The sequence below is a fragment of the Bubalus kerabau genome, chromosome 7 (genome assembly GCF_029407905.1).
Source record: "Bubalus kerabau isolate K-KA32 ecotype Philippines breed swamp buffalo chromosome 7, PCC_UOA_SB_1v2, whole genome shotgun sequence".
In the NCBI taxonomy this organism is placed as follows: Eukaryota; Metazoa; Chordata; class Mammalia; order Artiodactyla; family Bovidae; genus Bubalus; species Bubalus kerabau.
In genome coordinates this window covers 27,361,206-27,379,722 of record NC_073630.1, presented here as the reverse complement: position 1 = coordinate 27,379,722, position 18,517 = coordinate 27,361,206, and the positions used below count along the sequence as shown (strand labels likewise).

General features: G+C 34.9%; 1 protein-coding gene across 6 annotated transcripts in view; it reads left to right on the top strand.

Moving 5' to 3' along the window:
- TBCK (TBC1 domain containing kinase) overlaps positions 1-18,517 on the top strand; it is a 207,396-nt gene that overhangs the window by 68,019 nt on the left and 120,860 nt on the right. For all 6 annotated transcript variants that reach the window (XM_055587900.1, XM_055587898.1, XM_055587901.1 and 3 more), the window contains 9 exons: positions 2,297-2,445; positions 3,738-3,876; positions 6,397-6,496; positions 11,128-11,177; positions 11,343-11,472; positions 12,489-12,587; positions 14,275-14,337; positions 16,310-16,436; positions 17,628-17,678. In XM_055587900.1, coding sequence (XP_055443875.1) covers positions 2,297-2,445; positions 3,738-3,876; positions 6,397-6,496; positions 11,128-11,177; positions 11,343-11,472; positions 12,489-12,587; positions 14,275-14,337; positions 16,310-16,436; positions 17,628-17,678 — 908 coding nt within the window. The remainder of the gene's footprint in view (positions 1-2,296; positions 2,446-3,737; positions 3,877-6,396; positions 6,497-11,127; positions 11,178-11,342; positions 11,473-12,488; positions 12,588-14,274; positions 14,338-16,309; positions 16,437-17,627; positions 17,679-18,517) is intronic.

Here is an 18,517-nt window from a genome sequence, read left to right as displayed (position 1 = left end):
AATTCTCCAAGCCAGGCCTCAGCAATCATGAACCGTGAACTTCCAGATGTTCAAGCTGGTTTTAGAAAAGGCAGAGGAACCAGAGATCAAATTGCCAACATTCACTGGATCATCGAAAAAACAAGAGAGTTCCAGAAAAACATCTATTTCTGCTTTATTGACTATGCCAAAGCCTTTGACTGTGTGAACCACAACAAACTGTGGAAAATTCTTAAAGAGTTGGGAATACCAGACCACCTGACTTGCCTCTTGAGAAATCTGTATGCAGGTCAGGAAGCAACAGTTAGAACTGGACATGGGCCAACAGACTGGTTCCAAATAGGAAAAGGAGTACATCAAGGCTGTATATTGTCACCATGCTTCTTTAACTTCTATGCAGAGTACATCATGAGAAACGCTGGACTGGAAGAAACATAAGCTGGAATCAAGATTGCCAGGAGAAATATCAATAACCTCAGATATGCAGATGACACCACCCTTATGGCAGAAAGTGAAGAGGAACTCAAAAGCCTCTTGATGAAAGTGAAAGTGGAGAGTGAAAAAGTTGGCTTAAAGCTCAACATTCAGAAAACAAAGATCATGGCATCCGGTCCCATCACTTCATGGGAAATAGATGGGGAAACAGTGGAAACAGTGTCAGACTTTATTTTTGGGGGGGTTCCAAAATCACTGCAGATGGTAACTGTAGCCATGAAATTAAAAGACACTTACTCCTTGGAAGGAAAGTTATGACCAACCTAGATAGCATATTCAAAAACAGAGACATTACTTTGCCAACAAAGATTATTCTAGTCAAGGCTGTGATTTTTCCTGTGGTCATGTATGGATGTGAGAGTTGGACTGTGAAGAAGGCTGAGCGCCAAAGAAATGATGCTTTTGAACTGTGGTGTTGGAGAAGACTCTTGAGAGTCCCTTGGACTGCAAGGAGATCCAACCAGTCCATTCTGAAGGAGATCAGCCCTGGGATTTCTTTGGAAGGAATGATGCTAAAGCTGAAACTCCAGTACTTTGGCCACCTCATGCGAAGAGTTGACTCATTGGAAAAGACTCTGATGCTGGGAGGGATTGGGGGCAGGAGGAGAAGGGGACGACAGAGGATGAGATGGCTGGATGGCATCACTGACTCGATGGACGTTGAGTCTGAGTGAACTCCGGGAGTTGGTGATGGACAGGGAGGTCTGGCGTGCTGCGATTCGTGGGGTCGCAGAGAGTCGGACACGACTGAGTGACTGAACTGAACTGAACTGACCTGAAGATCATGGCATCCGGTCCCATCACTTCATGGCAAAAATGGGGAAACAGTGGAACCAGTGAGAGACTTTATATTTTGGGGCTCCAGAATCACTGCAGATGGTAATTGCAGCCATGTAATTAAAAGACACTTACTCCTTGGAAGAAAATTTATGACCAACCTAGACAGCATATTAAAAAGCAGAGACATTACTTTATCAACAAAGGTCCGTCTAGTCAAAGCTATGGTTTATCCAGTGGTCATGTATGGATGTGAGGGTTGCCCTATAAAGAAAGCTGAGTGCTGAAGAATTGATGCTTTTGAACTGTGGTGTTGGAGAAGACTCTTGAGAGTCCCTTGGACTGCAAGGGGATCCAGCCTGTCCATCCTAGAGCAAATCAGTAATGGGTGTTCATTGGAAGGACTGATGCTGAAGGTGAAACTCCAATACTTTGGCCACCTGATGTGAAGAACTGACTCATTTGAAAAGACCCTGATACTGGAAAAGATTGATGGCAGGAGGAGAAGGGGACAACAGAAGATGAGATGGTTGGATGTTATCACCAACTCAATGGACATGAGTTTGGGAGAACTTCTGGAGTTGGTGATAGACAGGGAGGCCTGGCATGCTGCAGTTCATGGGGTTGCAAAGAATCAGACATGACTGATCTACTGAACTGACTGAACTGATACCACATTAAGAGAGTAGGAAGAAAATCAGAAGATAGTATTGGTTTATAATTTTATTATTTAATGAAGATATTCAGCGAAGCAAGTTTATAATGGTCAAGCTGAAAGTAAAAAATGGAGATGCTCATATGTAATAATATTTGATAAGTCGTAAAGTACAAAAAGCACAAAAGAGAAAAAAAAGTCAGTATTTACTTATAATCATTTGATTCTTTTTTAAAGGTGTATATCTAGACTCTAATAAGGAGAGCTTCATTATTTTGTATGCCTATGAGGTGTTTATGACTTTTAATTATTTCCTTGTAGGTATGCCATTATTCTAGGAACATTTAATGACTTTAATTCCTGTGCTGTATTTTAAATGTGTTTCTTAAGGCCAACCCCAGATGAATTAATGCAGGACAATGTGTTCAGTGAAGTGTTACCCTTATACCCTCCCTTTATCAAACCTGCCAGCCTGTTTTCTTCTTCTCTGAGATGTGCTGATTTGACTCTGCCAGAGGATATCAGTCAGTTATGTAAAGGTAATGATAAAGAATACTAAGAATAAAGCCATGTTTTTAAAGGAAGTACCCTCATCCTAGTTTCAGTTTTAAATTTGTCAACAATATATATTTACATTAGTGAAACATTTTGGATACTTACCTGACAATTAAGAAGTAATTTTGAAAGTGGTTAAAATATAACCTAACATTTTAATCCTTTAAATTTAAATTACTTTGGAGCAAGGACTTTAAAAATCAAAGAAAGGAAGTAGTATCAAACAAAAAATTTTTTCTTATTATGTAAACCCAGGTCGTAATGCTATAATCAGATCTTCTGGTTTCCGGTGGAATTTCTGTTACCTCAATATTTATATAGATTTCATAAAATTTATTATAAATTATCTAAAAATCATATTATTGATAAGTCCATTATTATTAAATTCCATGTTTGTTAGAGAATACCACCTTTTCTCTTTTCATTCCTCTCTGAAAATTACAGCTCTCAAAATGTGTTTTTTAGGGACACCAGTAAATTATGTTTATATAAAAAATTATCATGACATAATCATGGTAGGAAATACTTACTAAACATTCATTTGGGCTAATACTTATTGAGTTTCTACTATGTTCTCTATACTGTATCTTCAAGCATCATTTGTACTGGGGATATAAATTTTCTTATAAATTATAAGAAAATTTATCTTCTTATAAATGAAGATCCAAGACTTTCTTGGCAGTCCAAGTGGTTAACATTCCGCACTTGCTATGTAGGGGGGATGGGTTCAATCCCTGGTCGGAGAACTAAGGTCCCACATGCTGTGTGGAGTGGCCAAAAAACTGAAGGTCAATATGAACATAGTACAATGGAAGCAAAGCCTCTGTGAGACATCAAGACTTTTAAAAGAGGCAGAAATTGTCTCAGGACAAAGGATGGGACAGGGTGTGCTGGTTGCCTACTCAAGTGCTTTTTTTTGCCCTTATTTCTTTCCTGCAGGGCTTGATATAGCTAGTGTGTGTGTGTGTATGTGTGTGTGTGTGTGTATCTCCCATATATATATAATATATATATATTATATATATATACACACTTATGTATATATATCTCTGGTATAGAGGATAAAAATCACACTTTTTTCTCAAAGACACTGATGCACAACCAGTATGCATATCTGCATTTAATCCTCTATGCATTTTGTAGTATGAATATTGTAAAGGAAATCTTACTGTGTTCTTCAGCTTTTACTTTTTTAAAATGTCAGCTATTATTTCTTGTTGCCTTTTAATAAAAACAGAAAGTGTGATAGCTATTTTTTTTAATTTTCCATTGATAGATATAAACAGTGATTACCTGGCAGAAAGATCTATTGAAGAAGTATATTACCTTTGGTGTTTAGCTGGAGGTGACTTGGAAAAAGAGCTTGTGAACAAGGAAATCATTCGATCCAAACCACCTATCTGCACACTCCCCAAGTAAGGAAAGAAAACATCTCTTGTAAATGAGAGAAATCTAGTAATAACTTTTTTTAATTTGATAGTTTTTTCTTTTGGTAGGTAGACATTGTAGCTAAGTGATTGTGAAAACAATTTGAAATCAATACCTTGCTTTCTTGGCAGGAGTTTTTGTTTGTTTGTTTGTTTGTTTTTCAGTTTTTCCATTTTTTTTTTAATTTTATTTTTTAATTGGTGGAAAATTGCTTTACAATTTAGTGTTGGTTTCTGCTGTACAACAACGCAAATCAGTCATAATTGTTGGCCACCTCATGCGAAGAGTTGACTCATTGGAAAAGACTCTGATGCTGGGAGGGATTGGGGGCAGGAGGAGGAGGGGACGACAGAGGATGAGATGGCTGGACGGCATCACTGACTCGATGGACGTGAGTTTGAGTGAAGTCTGGGAGTTGGTGATGGACAGGGAGCCCTGGCGTGCTGCAGTCCATGGTGTCACAAAGAGTCACACACAACTGAGAGACTGAACTGAACCCAACTCATCTTCCCCTGTGTCCACAAGTCTGTTGTCTACTAGTTTCATTATTACCATTTTTTTTTAGATTCCATATATATGCATTAATATACAATACTTGTTTTTCTTTTTCTGACATTTCACTCTGTATAAGAGGCTCTAGGTTCATCCACTTAACTACAACTGACTCAAATTTGTTCCTTTTTATGGCTGAGTAATATTCCATTGTATAAATGTACAACTTCTTTATCCATTTGTCTGTTGATGGACATCTAGGTTGCTTCCTTCCTGGCTATTGTAAATATTGCTGTAATGAACACTGGGGTACATGTGTCTTTTAGAATTCTGGTTTTCTCTGGATATATGCCCAAGAGTGAGATTGCTGGGTCATATGGTAGATTTATTCCTGTTTTTTTAAGGAATCTCCGTACTGTTTTCCATAATGCCTGTATCAATTTGCATTCCCACCAGCAGTGCAAGAGGTTGACCTTTTCTCCATGTCCTCTCCAGCATTTATTGTTTGTCGGTTTTTTGTTGATAGCCATTCTGACTGGTGTGAGGTGATACATTATTGTAGTTTTGATTTGCATTTCTCTAATAACGAGTGTGAGCAGCTTTTCATGTGTTTATTGGCCATCTGCGTGTCTTCTTTGGAGAAATGTTTGGTAGGAGTTTCTAATTGCAGAGTTCTTTCCAGTGCTTTTGTTATTTTTTAAACTACTATTTTTAATAAATTATTTGTTTTATGATCTATTTGAAGTAAAGGTATTATTATGGAACATCTCACAATAGTTGGTGATCAATAAAACAAATTGTACAAATAGAACAGTAATATTTAACAGAGTTAATATACTAGGCTAGTATGCCCATTATGAGGAACTTTTTTTTTTTTTACTTCTAATGATATTTTAAAATGTACTCAGTGACCTCATTGCTTGTCCTAGAGATCATCATGGTACTAAAGCGCTGTCGAAAAACTGCAGAGTTGTATAAGGTCTTAGACACCATCTTGTAAATTACTTAGCAGTTAAATGACAATACAATGCTAAGAGCCAAAACTGTTAATTGTTCTGTTGCTCATCATGTTCGTTCATAAAAATGAGAACCTACATCTCTTTCCGTTGGTGCTTTAAAGTTTTAATTTTAGGTTTTAGGACTAGATTTGATCTTTGTAGGTAACTATAGAAACCATCTGCTGATCATTTTTTTCTTTGTATGTAAATTTTAGGTTAATTGTTTGAATACAGCACTAATTCTGTACCTTTCCCCCCTCTTAAACTGATTCTTAAATATTAACTTCAGTTGTACTGTTCACATGATAAATTAAGTAGAAAAATCAAAAATAAGATGATGGCAATTCCAAGAGTAAATGGTTTGAAGGATATAAAAATAAATTCTCTAAAATTCTAAATATGTTTATTACTCAGTATTCATTCTCCTGAGAAGTTATCAGCATTAGCATTTTATTTTCTTCCTCCTTTTATCATTTTTTACCCATATGAATTTCCTCTGGAACATATTACGTACTGTCAGTGTAATTTTATCATTGCACCTGCATGAACAGTGTAAATCATATTCTTGTATCCCTAAAATGCTTTACATTTGTATGCTGTATTTATAGGGGCCTCCCAGGTGGCTCAGTGGTAAAGAATCTGTATGCAGGAGACTTGAGTTCAATCTCGGGAAGAACCCCTGAAGGAGGAAGTGGCAGTCCACTCCAGTATTCTTCCCTGTAGACATGGAAGGAGTTGCCTAGCAGACTGCAGTCCATGGGGTTGCAAAGAGTCGGACACAACTGAGTCACTGAGCACGCATGCACTGTGTTTATACAAACTCAACATATATTTAAAAATGAAGAGTTTTTGGAGAAATTTCAGCCACCAATTACAGATTTTATTCAGTCTAAAATTTCTTTCTTTTAATGAAGAGATTTATGATTTAGAGTAAATTTTATTTTCTAGAAGGTTTTTAAACAGTAAATTGGATTTTTATGCTCATTAAAATAACTTATTTTTTAAATCTCTTTTTAGTTTTCTCTTTGAAGATGGTGAAAGCTTTGGACAAGGTCGAGATAGAAGTTCACTATTAGATGACACCACTGTGACACTGTCATTATGCCAGCTAAGAAATGTAAGAATGGTATCTTGGCAAATTTGCTTCAGACCTTTTTCCTTCTTTCCTCCCTCCCTTCTTTCTTCCTTCCCTCCCTCCCTTAGTGGCTTCTTTTTTTTTTTTTTTAATAAAACCTTACTGATACACATGAAGCCTTAGATTACTTCCTGGTACCATAAAATATGTGAGCATTTCTTTAACATACATGCCCTCGAGTGGCATTGTTGGAAAATATATCTGCAGTCAGTCTAGTATCTATTGTTATATTTTCTGTTCACAGAAATCACCTTATCACTTTATCTCTTTACCCACATTGGATAAGGGTTCTCATTTCTCCATATATGTGGTAACATATGGTCTTACTGGAGAAGGCAATGGCACCCCACTCCAGTACTCTTGCCTGAAAAATCCCATGGACAGAGGAGCCTGGAAGGCTGCAGTCCATGGGGTCACTGAGGGTCAGACATGACTGAGTGACTTCACTTTCACTTCACTTTCATGCATTGGAGAAGGAAATGGCAACCCACTCCAGTGTTCTTGCCTGGAGAATCCCAGGGACGGGAGCCTGGTGGGCTGCCATCTATGGGGTCGCACAGAGTCGGACATGACTGAAGTGACTTAGCAGTAGTAGAAGTATGGTCTTATCAAATTCTTAAAAAATTATTATTCTAAAAGGTGCGAAATGGTATTTTTCTGTAATACTAATTTTCAATTTCCCAATTATTGTACAGTCATGAGCCCTTTTATATTTTTTGTTATTTGCTTACCTCTTCAGTATATTACTAGTTTTTATCTCTTGCCAGTTTTTTTGAATGATTTCTTATTGATTTGAGGATTTAAAAAATGTATTTATTTACATAGTCTTTGTTAGCTATACAGACATACCTCAATTATCTCACTTAGCTTTATGATGTTTCTTGCTCTAAAGTTAGTTTTGTTTGAAATTAATGTAGCTATCCTAGTTTTCTTTTAATTAGTGTTATTCATGGTATATCTTTATTCCTTTACTTTTAATGTATCTATGTCTTTATATTTAAAATGGGTTTCTTTTAGATAATGTAGAGTGTGTCTTTCTTACTACTTTTGAAGGAAAATTTTGTTGGGTACAAAATACTAGTTTGATTTTTTTTTTCTTTTATGCTTTAAACATTTCACCCCACTCTCTTGCTTGCATGGTTTCTGAAGAACTGTCTGATGTAATTCTTATCCTTTTCTTCTATAGGTAAAGTTCCTTTCACTTCTGTTTTAGTTTCTGTCAAGGTTTTCTATTTGTTATTTGAGTTTTTGCAGTTTAAATATGATATGCCCAGGTGTAGATTTTAAAAAAATTTTTTCTTGCTCTATGGTCTCTGAGCTTCTTGGAATTTTTCATTTGGTGTATGTCTGATTTTAAAATTTCTGTCATTACTTCAAATATCTCTTCCATTTCTTTCTCTCCCCTCTTGGATATTCCTGTCACACATAGGTTACATCCTTTGATTATTCCATAGTATTTTCATCTTTCTGCTTATATTACCTACCTCTTCTTGGATGTGGTTCATTTTTTTCCCTTATAACCTTTAGCATTTTAATCAGTTATGTTAAATTCCTGGTCTGATAATCCAAAATCTCTGCCATATGTGAATCTGGTTCTGACGAGTGCTTTGTCTCTGCAGAATGTTTTTTTTATACTTTTAGCATGCCTTACAATTTTGGGGGTGGGGAGAATGCAACATGATATATTGGTGAAAAGAACTGTAATAAATAGATCTTCAGTGAAAGATTTCATGTTTATCTAGCTGTTTACTATTTGTGTAGCTTTTTTCTCAGAGTAAAATCCTCAAATGTCAATGTTCTTATCTTCCTTACTGTCTTTAGATTTCTCTGGACATAGAATCTGAGGCTTGCAGTTCTTTCAGCTGGAATTTCCTGTATCATACAGAAACTTTGTTGTTGCTCAGTCACTTAGTGTCCAACTCTTTGCAACCCCAGGGATTGCAGCTTGCCAGGCTTCCCTGTCCTTCACAGAAACTCTACATATGGAAATAAGATAGGGGAGGGAACGTAGATTGAAGGGCTAATTAGGTCTCAGTGTTTTAGTGAGCCTGTGTCTCTGGGCTGTGAAATTCTCAGCTTCCCTCCCTGTTGCTTCAGGTGAGACAGGAAGGCTAGAGAGAGCAGTAATTGGGTATTTCTCTTCCCCACATCAAAGACTAGAAGGACCTAGAATTTTGTATTTCCCTTACCGCAGGTCATTTAGGCTCTGGTAAAATAGTTTCCCTGAAGAGCAGGCCTTTACTTAAGACAACAGGATACCCTAGGAGTAGGTCAAAATGGTTATTTTGCCCCTTCTCGTGCAAGAGACAGGAGGGGATTTTTCTTAGACCTTCACCCTGAGAACATGCTGGGACTTATGGGGGTAAAACTCAAGGAAGTGTGAAGTTTCCCTTAGATCTGGGCCTCCACAAGTTTTTATCTCTCAAGCTCCTATTATCTCTCAAATTGCTAAATCTGCAGCAATCAGTTACCCTTCAAGTGTTTTACCAGGCTCCAGCAGTGGCTTCTGTTCCAGCTTAGTTGTGATTCTTTATATTTGTCATTGCTCCAGTTTTCTGGGTAACATTTTGCCCTGATTCTGATAGTTCTAAAAAGGATTGTTATTTTCAGTTTTTTCAGCTTTTATCTTGTTGTTAGGGCAGAAAGGATGACTTCCACACTGATGGAGTATTGGTCTGAAAACCAAAATTTCTAGCCTTTTTATTTTTAATGATCTATGTGCATCCTCAGTCGTGTCCAACTCTAAAGATAAAATAGGTGATTTCCCTAGTCTGTCTCTAGGCTAGCAGTTCAGCACCCTCTCCCCAGGCACGCACGCACACATACACCCGGAGTTCTTTACCTGGATGCAGCAGGGTCTCCCTCCAGTTTGACTGCCTGTTAATTAAGTGCCTGAGGCTTTGTCCTGTTGTACTCTAAAACCCTAGTCCACAGTTCTCAGTATCCTTTAGTACTAGCTTAGCTCTTTCTCTCTAAATACAGCTTTGTGTCTTCTGTTACTGCATTTTCATCACTCTTATAGGCTTTTCCTCTCATTTAATATTTTAAATGCTATGCAGTAGGAGGATGTTTAGAATCTCTTACCTACTTAAATGCCAGCAACAGAAAATTAAAATATATAATTATTACACTTGATATTCTAAACTTACCATCCCTTTGAGTGAAAGACTGTACAGTGGATAAAATAAGTAGCAATACAAGGTGGTAAAAAATAAAATATATCCAAAATACATGTTTCAACTACTTTTATTTAACTCTCAATTTGTTTCTTTAATTTAAATATGATACAAATGATATGAATACAAGTTAAATGAATGTAGACTTTAGTTTTATTTTCCCAATTCCCTTACAGTTCCACTTTTGAAATTTAAAATACTTTTTTCTATAATTATTAAGAATAAATTTTAATTTTGTTAATTTTAAAAATAATATGGAAATGAATAATAATTTTACCTTATACTTTTCTGTGCAAGATTTTTTGCCTTTTATAAACCCTTAATATGCTAATTTTTTAGCTAGAAAAAAAGCAGAAAACATATTAGCTATGTTTATGACTTTCAGGACAGTAAAACTTAAGCATAAAAAATGTAAGTTAATAATACAGTAAAATTTGTGAAAATTTTAGTTTTCAACTTAGAATTTTAATCCATGAAAGAAAACCTAAAGTCTTAAAAGCAAAATGGGAAATGCATGTTCAATTTTAAAGAAAAGCTAGGCATAAAGTCACTGTTTATCAGATTCTTAGTGCTGGGTGTTTTTTTGGCTTTTAAAAATTCTGGGAACAATGTCCATGGATGAATGCATAGATGCTAATCAACAGAAGATCAATGCTGGGTCTACACAGAGCTCCATCTTCTATGTTAGTCCCCAGAGAAGCATTCTCTGCCTTCCACTTGGAAGTTGAACTGAACAGCAGACAGGATGGCATTAGCTTTAATCACCCTGCTTACAGTGTATCTTAGATTTTACTTTACTCTGACAACCTTCTTCTGTTTTTAAAGAATATCTATAATTCTGGCAATATTATTATTTGGAGTAACATTTTTTATAATGACTTTGTGAAAAAAATAAAATAATTGCTTTTTGTTAGTTGATTTATCAGCTCTTTGAATCATTTATGTTCAACGTATGATGTGAGAAATTCTTTTGAATCCTTTTTATTATCCTCTTACTTTTGTCTTACTGTTTTATTAATGTCAAAACAAAAATCCGACTTTAAGGAATATATATTCAAAAGTACCTTTTAAAATAATCTTCATATAATTTTAAAATAGTTATCCATTTGTTAAAATTTATACTAACCTTAGTATTTCTGAATACTTTATTTAGTATTTATGTTTGGAAAACTTTTATAATAGGTATCTAATCTTTACAAAAGGTACCTAGAGGTAAGAAAAATCAAAAAAACAAAAACAAGTCTTCACAGATAAATTTAATCACTGGAGGCATGGCATATTTTCATATTTATGTTAGGCATGAATTTTAGACTCTATTTTATACTTTTCTTGTTACCTTTATAAATTCATAATTTTGTGTTATTTTTTCTTTTAAATATGGATCAGCATTTCTGTCACAGGTCCTAAACATCAAATATTTTCTCTCTCAATTCACAGAGATTAAAAGATGTTGGTGGAGAAGCATTTTACCCTCTACTTGAAGATGAGTGAGTATATCGTCTCCTTTTACATTTATTTTTCCTATCTGTTTATGTTATTCTGGTGAGAAGCTTGTACATTTTCTTTAGAAAAGAACACAAAACTGTGGTATTTGAATTTTTAAAAATTTTATACCTTTTGTCAATTTTTCTGCTTTTGTTTCTCTTTTACAGTCAGTCTAATTTACCTCATTCAAACAGCAATAATGAGCTCTCTGCAGCTGCCACTCTCCCTTTAATCATCCGAGAGAGGGACACAGAGTACCAACTAAACAGAATCATTCTCTTTGACAGGCTGCTAAAGGTAGAGATTCTAAAATCTAAAGTGTTACAAGTACCCGTATATAGTCCTTATCTTTTATTCATTCATGATTCTTAGGGAATCTTGATGTCATGAGAAGACTAATTCTTATGACTTATGTTTTCTTATTAATTTTAATTATAAATGATACCTGTTCATAGTATATAAAATTAAAAAGTAAACAAGATGCAGGAATCTATGCACAATCATATTAGATATTAACATCCTTACTATTTAAAGAACACCTAAAAACCAAAAGAAAAAAGCACTACTATCTAAACAGGGAAATAGATAAAGAACATAATAGAAATACAACTAGTCAGTAAATCTATTAGAGAATGTATCATTACTATTAATAGAAATGTAAAAAAGTAAAATAGCCTTTTCTTGCATACCAAATTAGCAGAGTAATTAAGATATATTAAGATTGGAACTGTCATTCTTTTGGAATAAGTGTAAGTTGATAGAAACATTTTATAAAACAATTGAAAGTATATATCAAGAGCATTAACAACATCCATACCCTTTATCCTAATATTTCTCTTCTAGAAGTTTCTCATGACATACAAATTTACAAATAGGCAAATTTGTATACAAAGATATAGGAGAAACTGTAATAATAACATATTTATTTAATACTTTCTGTATCATCAGCTATTTTACAAAGAGCCTTACTTATATTAGTTTACTAATACTAGTTTATATTAGTATGAAACTGATAATATTATCTTCAGAATGAGTCTTTTTCTTAATTCTCGCAGAGCACAAGATAGAGAGGGATGACTAAAAACAGTAGAATCAACTCCTCTCATTGACTGTGTAATATGAGATTTACAGAAGATAGAGAACTATTTCACTGCTAACTTTTATGTATTAATAACACCAAAGTAATTTCAGGTGCTTAAAAACATTATAATTCACCTTCAACTTTTTCACTGGTATATTGAGAACTGGCTAGACTAAAAAGGTGGCATTGGTAATTCAAGGTATTTTTCATATCTTTTTTTTTTTATCTGTAGGCTTATCCATATAAAAAAAATCAAATCTGGAAAGAGGCAAGAATCGACATTCCTCCTCTTATGAGAGGTTTAACCTGGGCTGCTCTTCTGGGAGTTGAGGTAAAAGAGAAAAGAGAAGGTTGAAAGCTGATTAATAGTATTAGGAAAAAAGAATGAAAGTGCCTTCTGAATGTTATGTAGTAAAATATTAGCATTAAGAATCTTTGGAAATTTTAAGTGAAAAGAATAGAGGAATAGACTAGATAGAGTAGAAAAATATAATTGAGAGGTTTTTTTATCCTAATATTGTATTTAATGAACTCAAATTATCTTGATTATTAATTTTAAAATCAGAATATTTTAAGAATATGTATGCATCATTGTAAGTCTATAGTCCTGCATATAAAGTATGTTCCTCTAGGAATAAGTTTGCCTATTTATAGGTAGTTCTGTCTAAGTTTGGAGAAGTCTTCCACTCTAATTTGAACCTTGTCAGAAATCATTAACATAATTTAGTGCCTTTTGACACATATGTCTTATCAGAAGCACACTGCTAAGAGAAGTAGCAACTTTATCTTGTACAATACCTTATCTGTGGCAGTGAGGAAAGGAAAGTTGTCACAAAATTATTAGGGTGACTTGCAGTGCTAACAGAGAACAGCAGTCATAATAATGAGCCAAATACTACCAGATTGTTCCCTTTTCTGTCAATTTCCTTGACATCTTACCTTCATCTGTTTTATTATAGATATCTTATGGCTGTCCATCACCTATTTTGTGTGTGTGAATTTTCTCAAATATTTTTAATCCTTTTCACTCTCTGTTGAAAGATTTCCTTTCTTCATTTTTGATTGCTTTGGTGAGAATCTCTGAACATTTTTGAGTTTGGTTGCTTCTTTTATAAGAATGTCTAATGTTCTATACCATACATCAGTAGTTAGAATTGTAATACTTTAAGCATATAAAATAACTTTAAGGATATAATATAGCTTTAAGCATATAATGTTCAAAAGTTCAAAAGGACTCCAAGGTCTAAATCTTTCATTAAATAGATGTGCCAGAGAAGTTGATGCAGCATATAATGTCAGAATTTGAACCCCAAATTCCTGGCTCTTTCTCTACCATTAACATTTACCAGACCAATAAGAATTGTTCCGTGCTTAGTCCTATAGACCATGACCAAAATTTTAAGTGGTTTATTCAATTGTTCTTTCTATAATGGTATAATTGAAAAATGTAAATGGTTCCTCTAGTCTCTTAATGATTTTATAACTACATGATATTCCACTCTGATTCATCCCAAACTTCTGCTTCCTTGTGCTAAACTACCACTCCTGAAAACAGTTTCATTTTATTTTTGCTTTCATTACCAACTTTTAACAGAAATATTTCTTGTGGGATGAACCCCACACCCTTCCCCTGAATTAAAAAAAAAATTTTCTCCTTGAAGTTTACTATGCATGAGATACAGTGAATAAAGAAGAGGAAAGCTGCATTTTGTGTCATTGTGGAGGCTGGGAGATTGGCTAAGCATATTCATTAGCCATGTGACTCATTCAACATGTATGTCTTACAATATGTATGATTCAAATGTCTGCCTCAGCAAAATAGTAAATTGTTTCAGACTTTTGTCACAAACTGTCAAAATGTAGAAAAGTTTTCTAAGGGTATACTTTGAGCTTGAGTGTGCCTGTCCATAATTGAGTGTGCTTTCAAAGACAGATGTTTTTAAGTAGATTTTGCCTAAATTTATAATTTATTAAGGGTATAAAGAAGTAATTTATCTTCTCTTTTTTTTATTTTGCAGGGGGCTATTCATGCCAAGTATGATGCAATTGATAAAGACACTCCAATTCCTACAGATAGACAGGTATGATATAGATTTTCTTAAACAACCTAGATAAGTTTGCCAAATCTTTCAATTTTAGAGAAGCATGAGGAATTTTCTTCCTTTCATCATGAATACTCAGCAGCCATTATATGCATATGATATTAGAGAAGCATAAGTCTTACCTCCATCCATAGTTCATCAGGCACTCTGTCTATCAGATCTAGTCCCTTAAATCTATTTCTCACTTCCACTGTATAATCATAAGGGGTTTGATTTAGTTCATACCTGAATGGTCTAGTGGTTTTCCCCACTTTCTTCAATTTCTGTCTGAATTTGGCAATAAGGAGTTCATGATCTGAGTAAAGTAATGCTCAAAATTCTCCACGCCAGGCTTCAGCAATACATGAACCATGAACTTCCAGATATTCAAGCTGGTTTTAGAAAAGGCAGAGGAACCAGAGATCAAATTGCCAACATCCGCTGGATCATCAAAAAAGCAAGAGAGTTCCAGAAAAACATCTATTTCTGCTTTATTGACTATGCCAAAGCCTTTGACTGTGTGCATCACAATAAAATGTGGAAAATTCTTAAAGAGATGGAAATACCAGACCACCCGACCTGCCTATTAAGAAACCTATGTGTGGGTCAGGAAGCAACAGTTAGAACTGGACATGGAACAACAGACTGGCTCCAAATAGGGAAAGGAATACATCAAGGCTGTATATTGTCACCCTGCTTATTTAACTTCTATGCAGCGTACATCATGAGAAACGCTGGGCTGGAAGAAGCACAAGCTGGAATCAAGATTGCCGGGAGAAATCTCAGTAACCTCAGATATGCAGATGACACCACCCTTATGGCAGAAAGTGAAGAGGAACTCAAAAGCCTCTTGATGAAAGTGAAAGTGGAGAGGGAAAAAGTTGGCTTAAAGCTCAATATTCAGAAAACGAAGATCATGGCATCTAGTCCCATCACTTCATGGCAAATAGATGGGGAAACAATGGAAACAGTGGCAGACTTTATTTTTTTGGGCTCCAAGATCACTGCAGATGGTGATTGCAGCCATGAAATTAAAAGATGCTTACTCCTTGGAAGGAAAGTTATGACCAACCTAGATAGCATATTCAAAAGCAGAGACATTACTTTGCCAACAAAGGTTCATCTAGTCAAAGCTATGGTTTTTCCAGTGGTCATGTATGGATGTGAGAGTTGGACTGTGAAGAAGGCTGAGCGCCGAAGAACTGATGCTTTTGAACTATGGTGTTGGAGAAGACTCTTGAGAGTCCCTTGGGCTGCAAGGAGATCCAACCAGTCCATTTTGAAGGTGATCAGTCCTGGGTGTTCATTAGAGGGACTGATGCTAAAGCTGAAGCTCCAATACTTTGGCCACCTCATGCGAAGAGTTGACTCATTGGAAAAGACTCTGATGCTGGGAAGGATTGGGGGCAGGAGAAGAAGGGGACGACAGAGGATGAGATGGCTGGATGGCATCACCGACTTGATGGACATGAGTTTGAGTAAACTCTAGGAGTTGGTGATGGACAGGGAGGCCTGGCGTGCTGCAATTCATGGGGTCACAAAGAGTAGGACACGACTGAGCGACTGAACTGAACTGAACTGAAGTCTTACCTCTCTCAGATATAGTCTAAAAACTCATTAGTGAGTCAGAACCTTTCCTTTAAGGAGTTTAAGCCAAGTAAGTTTTCCTAGTATGTACCTTTTTTGTCTGAAGAATTTGTGCTTTATTTAGACCAGATTTAAAGTAAGATTTTTTGAAAACTAAATTAATACATACTTTTTCAAAAGAAATGATCTGCTTTTCTTATTTAAATATACTTAAAAATTTTTAGTGTTCCTGAAGGATTAGTATAAAGTTCAAACACTTCAAAACACCAGGATTATGTAGGTGGCTATTCTTGAATTTGTAATACAATTTCTCCTCTTTCTTCTCTTGGGATTTATTGGTGATCTGTCTGTTATAGTTCTACCATATTGTTTTGCTGTTTTACAGATTGAAGTGGATATTCCTCGTTGTCATCAGTATGATGAGCTGTTATCCTCACCAGAAGGTCATGCAAAATTTCGGCGTGTCTTAAAAGCCTGGGTCGTGTCCCATCCTGACCTTGTGTATTGGCAAGGTAACTTTTTCCCCCAATTACTAAGACTTTTTGAAGTGTTAGCAACATGTTGCATGACTGATAATTTTTAAAATCAAAACAAACTATCAAATTATCTTTGGCTTTAAGAAAAGTCAGTACTAAGCTATGCTGCATTTTTTGAGATGTTTATATGAGAACTTTTTTTTAAAACTTTGTCTAAATGTCTAGTGAATATCATTTAAATGTATGACATTTAATGAAACAACTTGTCATCATGTTGATTAGCAAAGTATAAAGAATATTTTATTCTAGTGTAGTCTTTGTGAATACATTTTTAATCCTTGATGCAAATAATAAAATAAATTTGTACCATAAATAATTTGGGGATAGTTTATATTCTTGACATTTAATGATTTACAGCTTTTGCTTAACAGATTAGGATATTATTAGGTTATTAGGAATTGGGGAATATATATATCACCCTGAAGTTCTCATTTTTTCTCTTTTTAAAAAATATCTATAATGCCCCATCTCCTTGATTTTTACCTTTTCTCATTACTCTTTTTGCTGTCATTGATAAATTCATGAGTGAGAAATCCATTCCACCTAGTGTTATTTTTTAATTTGTTGTTATGAATAGTAATCTTTATATTTCAATTATATGTCTATTTCTGGCCAAACATGAAAATAAAGCTATTTTTTTTTTCTAGCTCTATTCATTTTAGAGTTCCATGTCTCCCTAACAGTTAATAGATAAATTTATATACATTCTTTTAGCATGACAACGTGTGAATAGCATTATTATCAATAAAAGAAATATCATATATTTATATTTTACTTCACAATTTTTTAAATAATTTTTTTTCATCTAATAAACATATAAGAAAAATTTTCATCTCCTTGACAAGGAAACCTCTTTGGAGTTAAGTGATTGCCAAGATCACACAGACAGAGACTGTATTCAACCCTTCTATCATTTGTACATTTTTCTGTTACTGTATTTCTCTCTTCAACTTATAATAACCTTAATGATAATAATGGTTGATTTATATTGTATATTTGCTATATGCTAGTTACCATCTGTTACTCCTCACAATAATCCATAACATATTTCTGGATCAAATGTATAATACTGAATCTATATGAAAGTAATGCAGAGATCTGAATAAGGTATGTATCTACAATTCTGCTGGATTATGTTTAATTTTTTCCTCAATCTCTCTCCATCAGGTCTTGACTCACTTTGTGCTCCGTTTCTATATTTAAATTTCAATAATGAAGGTAAGCCTATTTATCATTTAAATAATTATTGTGTTTATTGTTCTAAAATATTTTATTCAAACATGAAAGCTTGCTCTCTTCCTAGTAGAGCCTGTAAATTTCTGTGAAATAATCTGTTGTAACTCATTTTAGAGGATGTGAAGAATTAATTTATTTCTGGAAGTTTTTAGCTGTAAGTAGAGATTTAGAGCAGAGAAGGCAATGGCACCCCACTCCAGCACTCTTGCCTGGAAAATCCCATGGACGGAGGAGCCTGGTAGGCTGCAGTCCATGGGGTCACGAAGAGTCAGACATGGCTGAGCGACTTCACTTTTCACTTTCAACATTGGAGAAGGAAATGGCAACCCACTCCAGTGTTCTTGCCTGGAGAATCCCAGGGACGGGGGAGCCTGGTGGGCTGCCGTCTATGGGGTCGCACAGAGTCAGACAGGACTGAAGTGACTTAGCAGCAGCAGCAGAGATTTAGAGAGAACCTGATGTTTTATTCTAAATGCATTCATCTGCTTTGGTGACCATTTTTATGAAACTTTGGAGAAAATTCTTTCCTCCAAAGAAGACTGTTTTAGAGATTAGTTTTCATTTATATATACTTTGTAAATGATTTGTGAGGAAAACAGTATTGATCTTGCATCCTCCAGAGTCTTTTATTTCAACTACTACTTCCTTTTTTTAAAACCACTACTTCCTTAATGAAGACTTTTCTTAACCTCTTGCAATTTGTATTTCCAGAAATTTATCTTCTGTATGTTTCATATCACAGTTACTTATATACTAATATAAATATATAGTGAAGGACAGGGAAGCCTGGCATGCTTCATTCCATGGTGTCACAAGGAGTT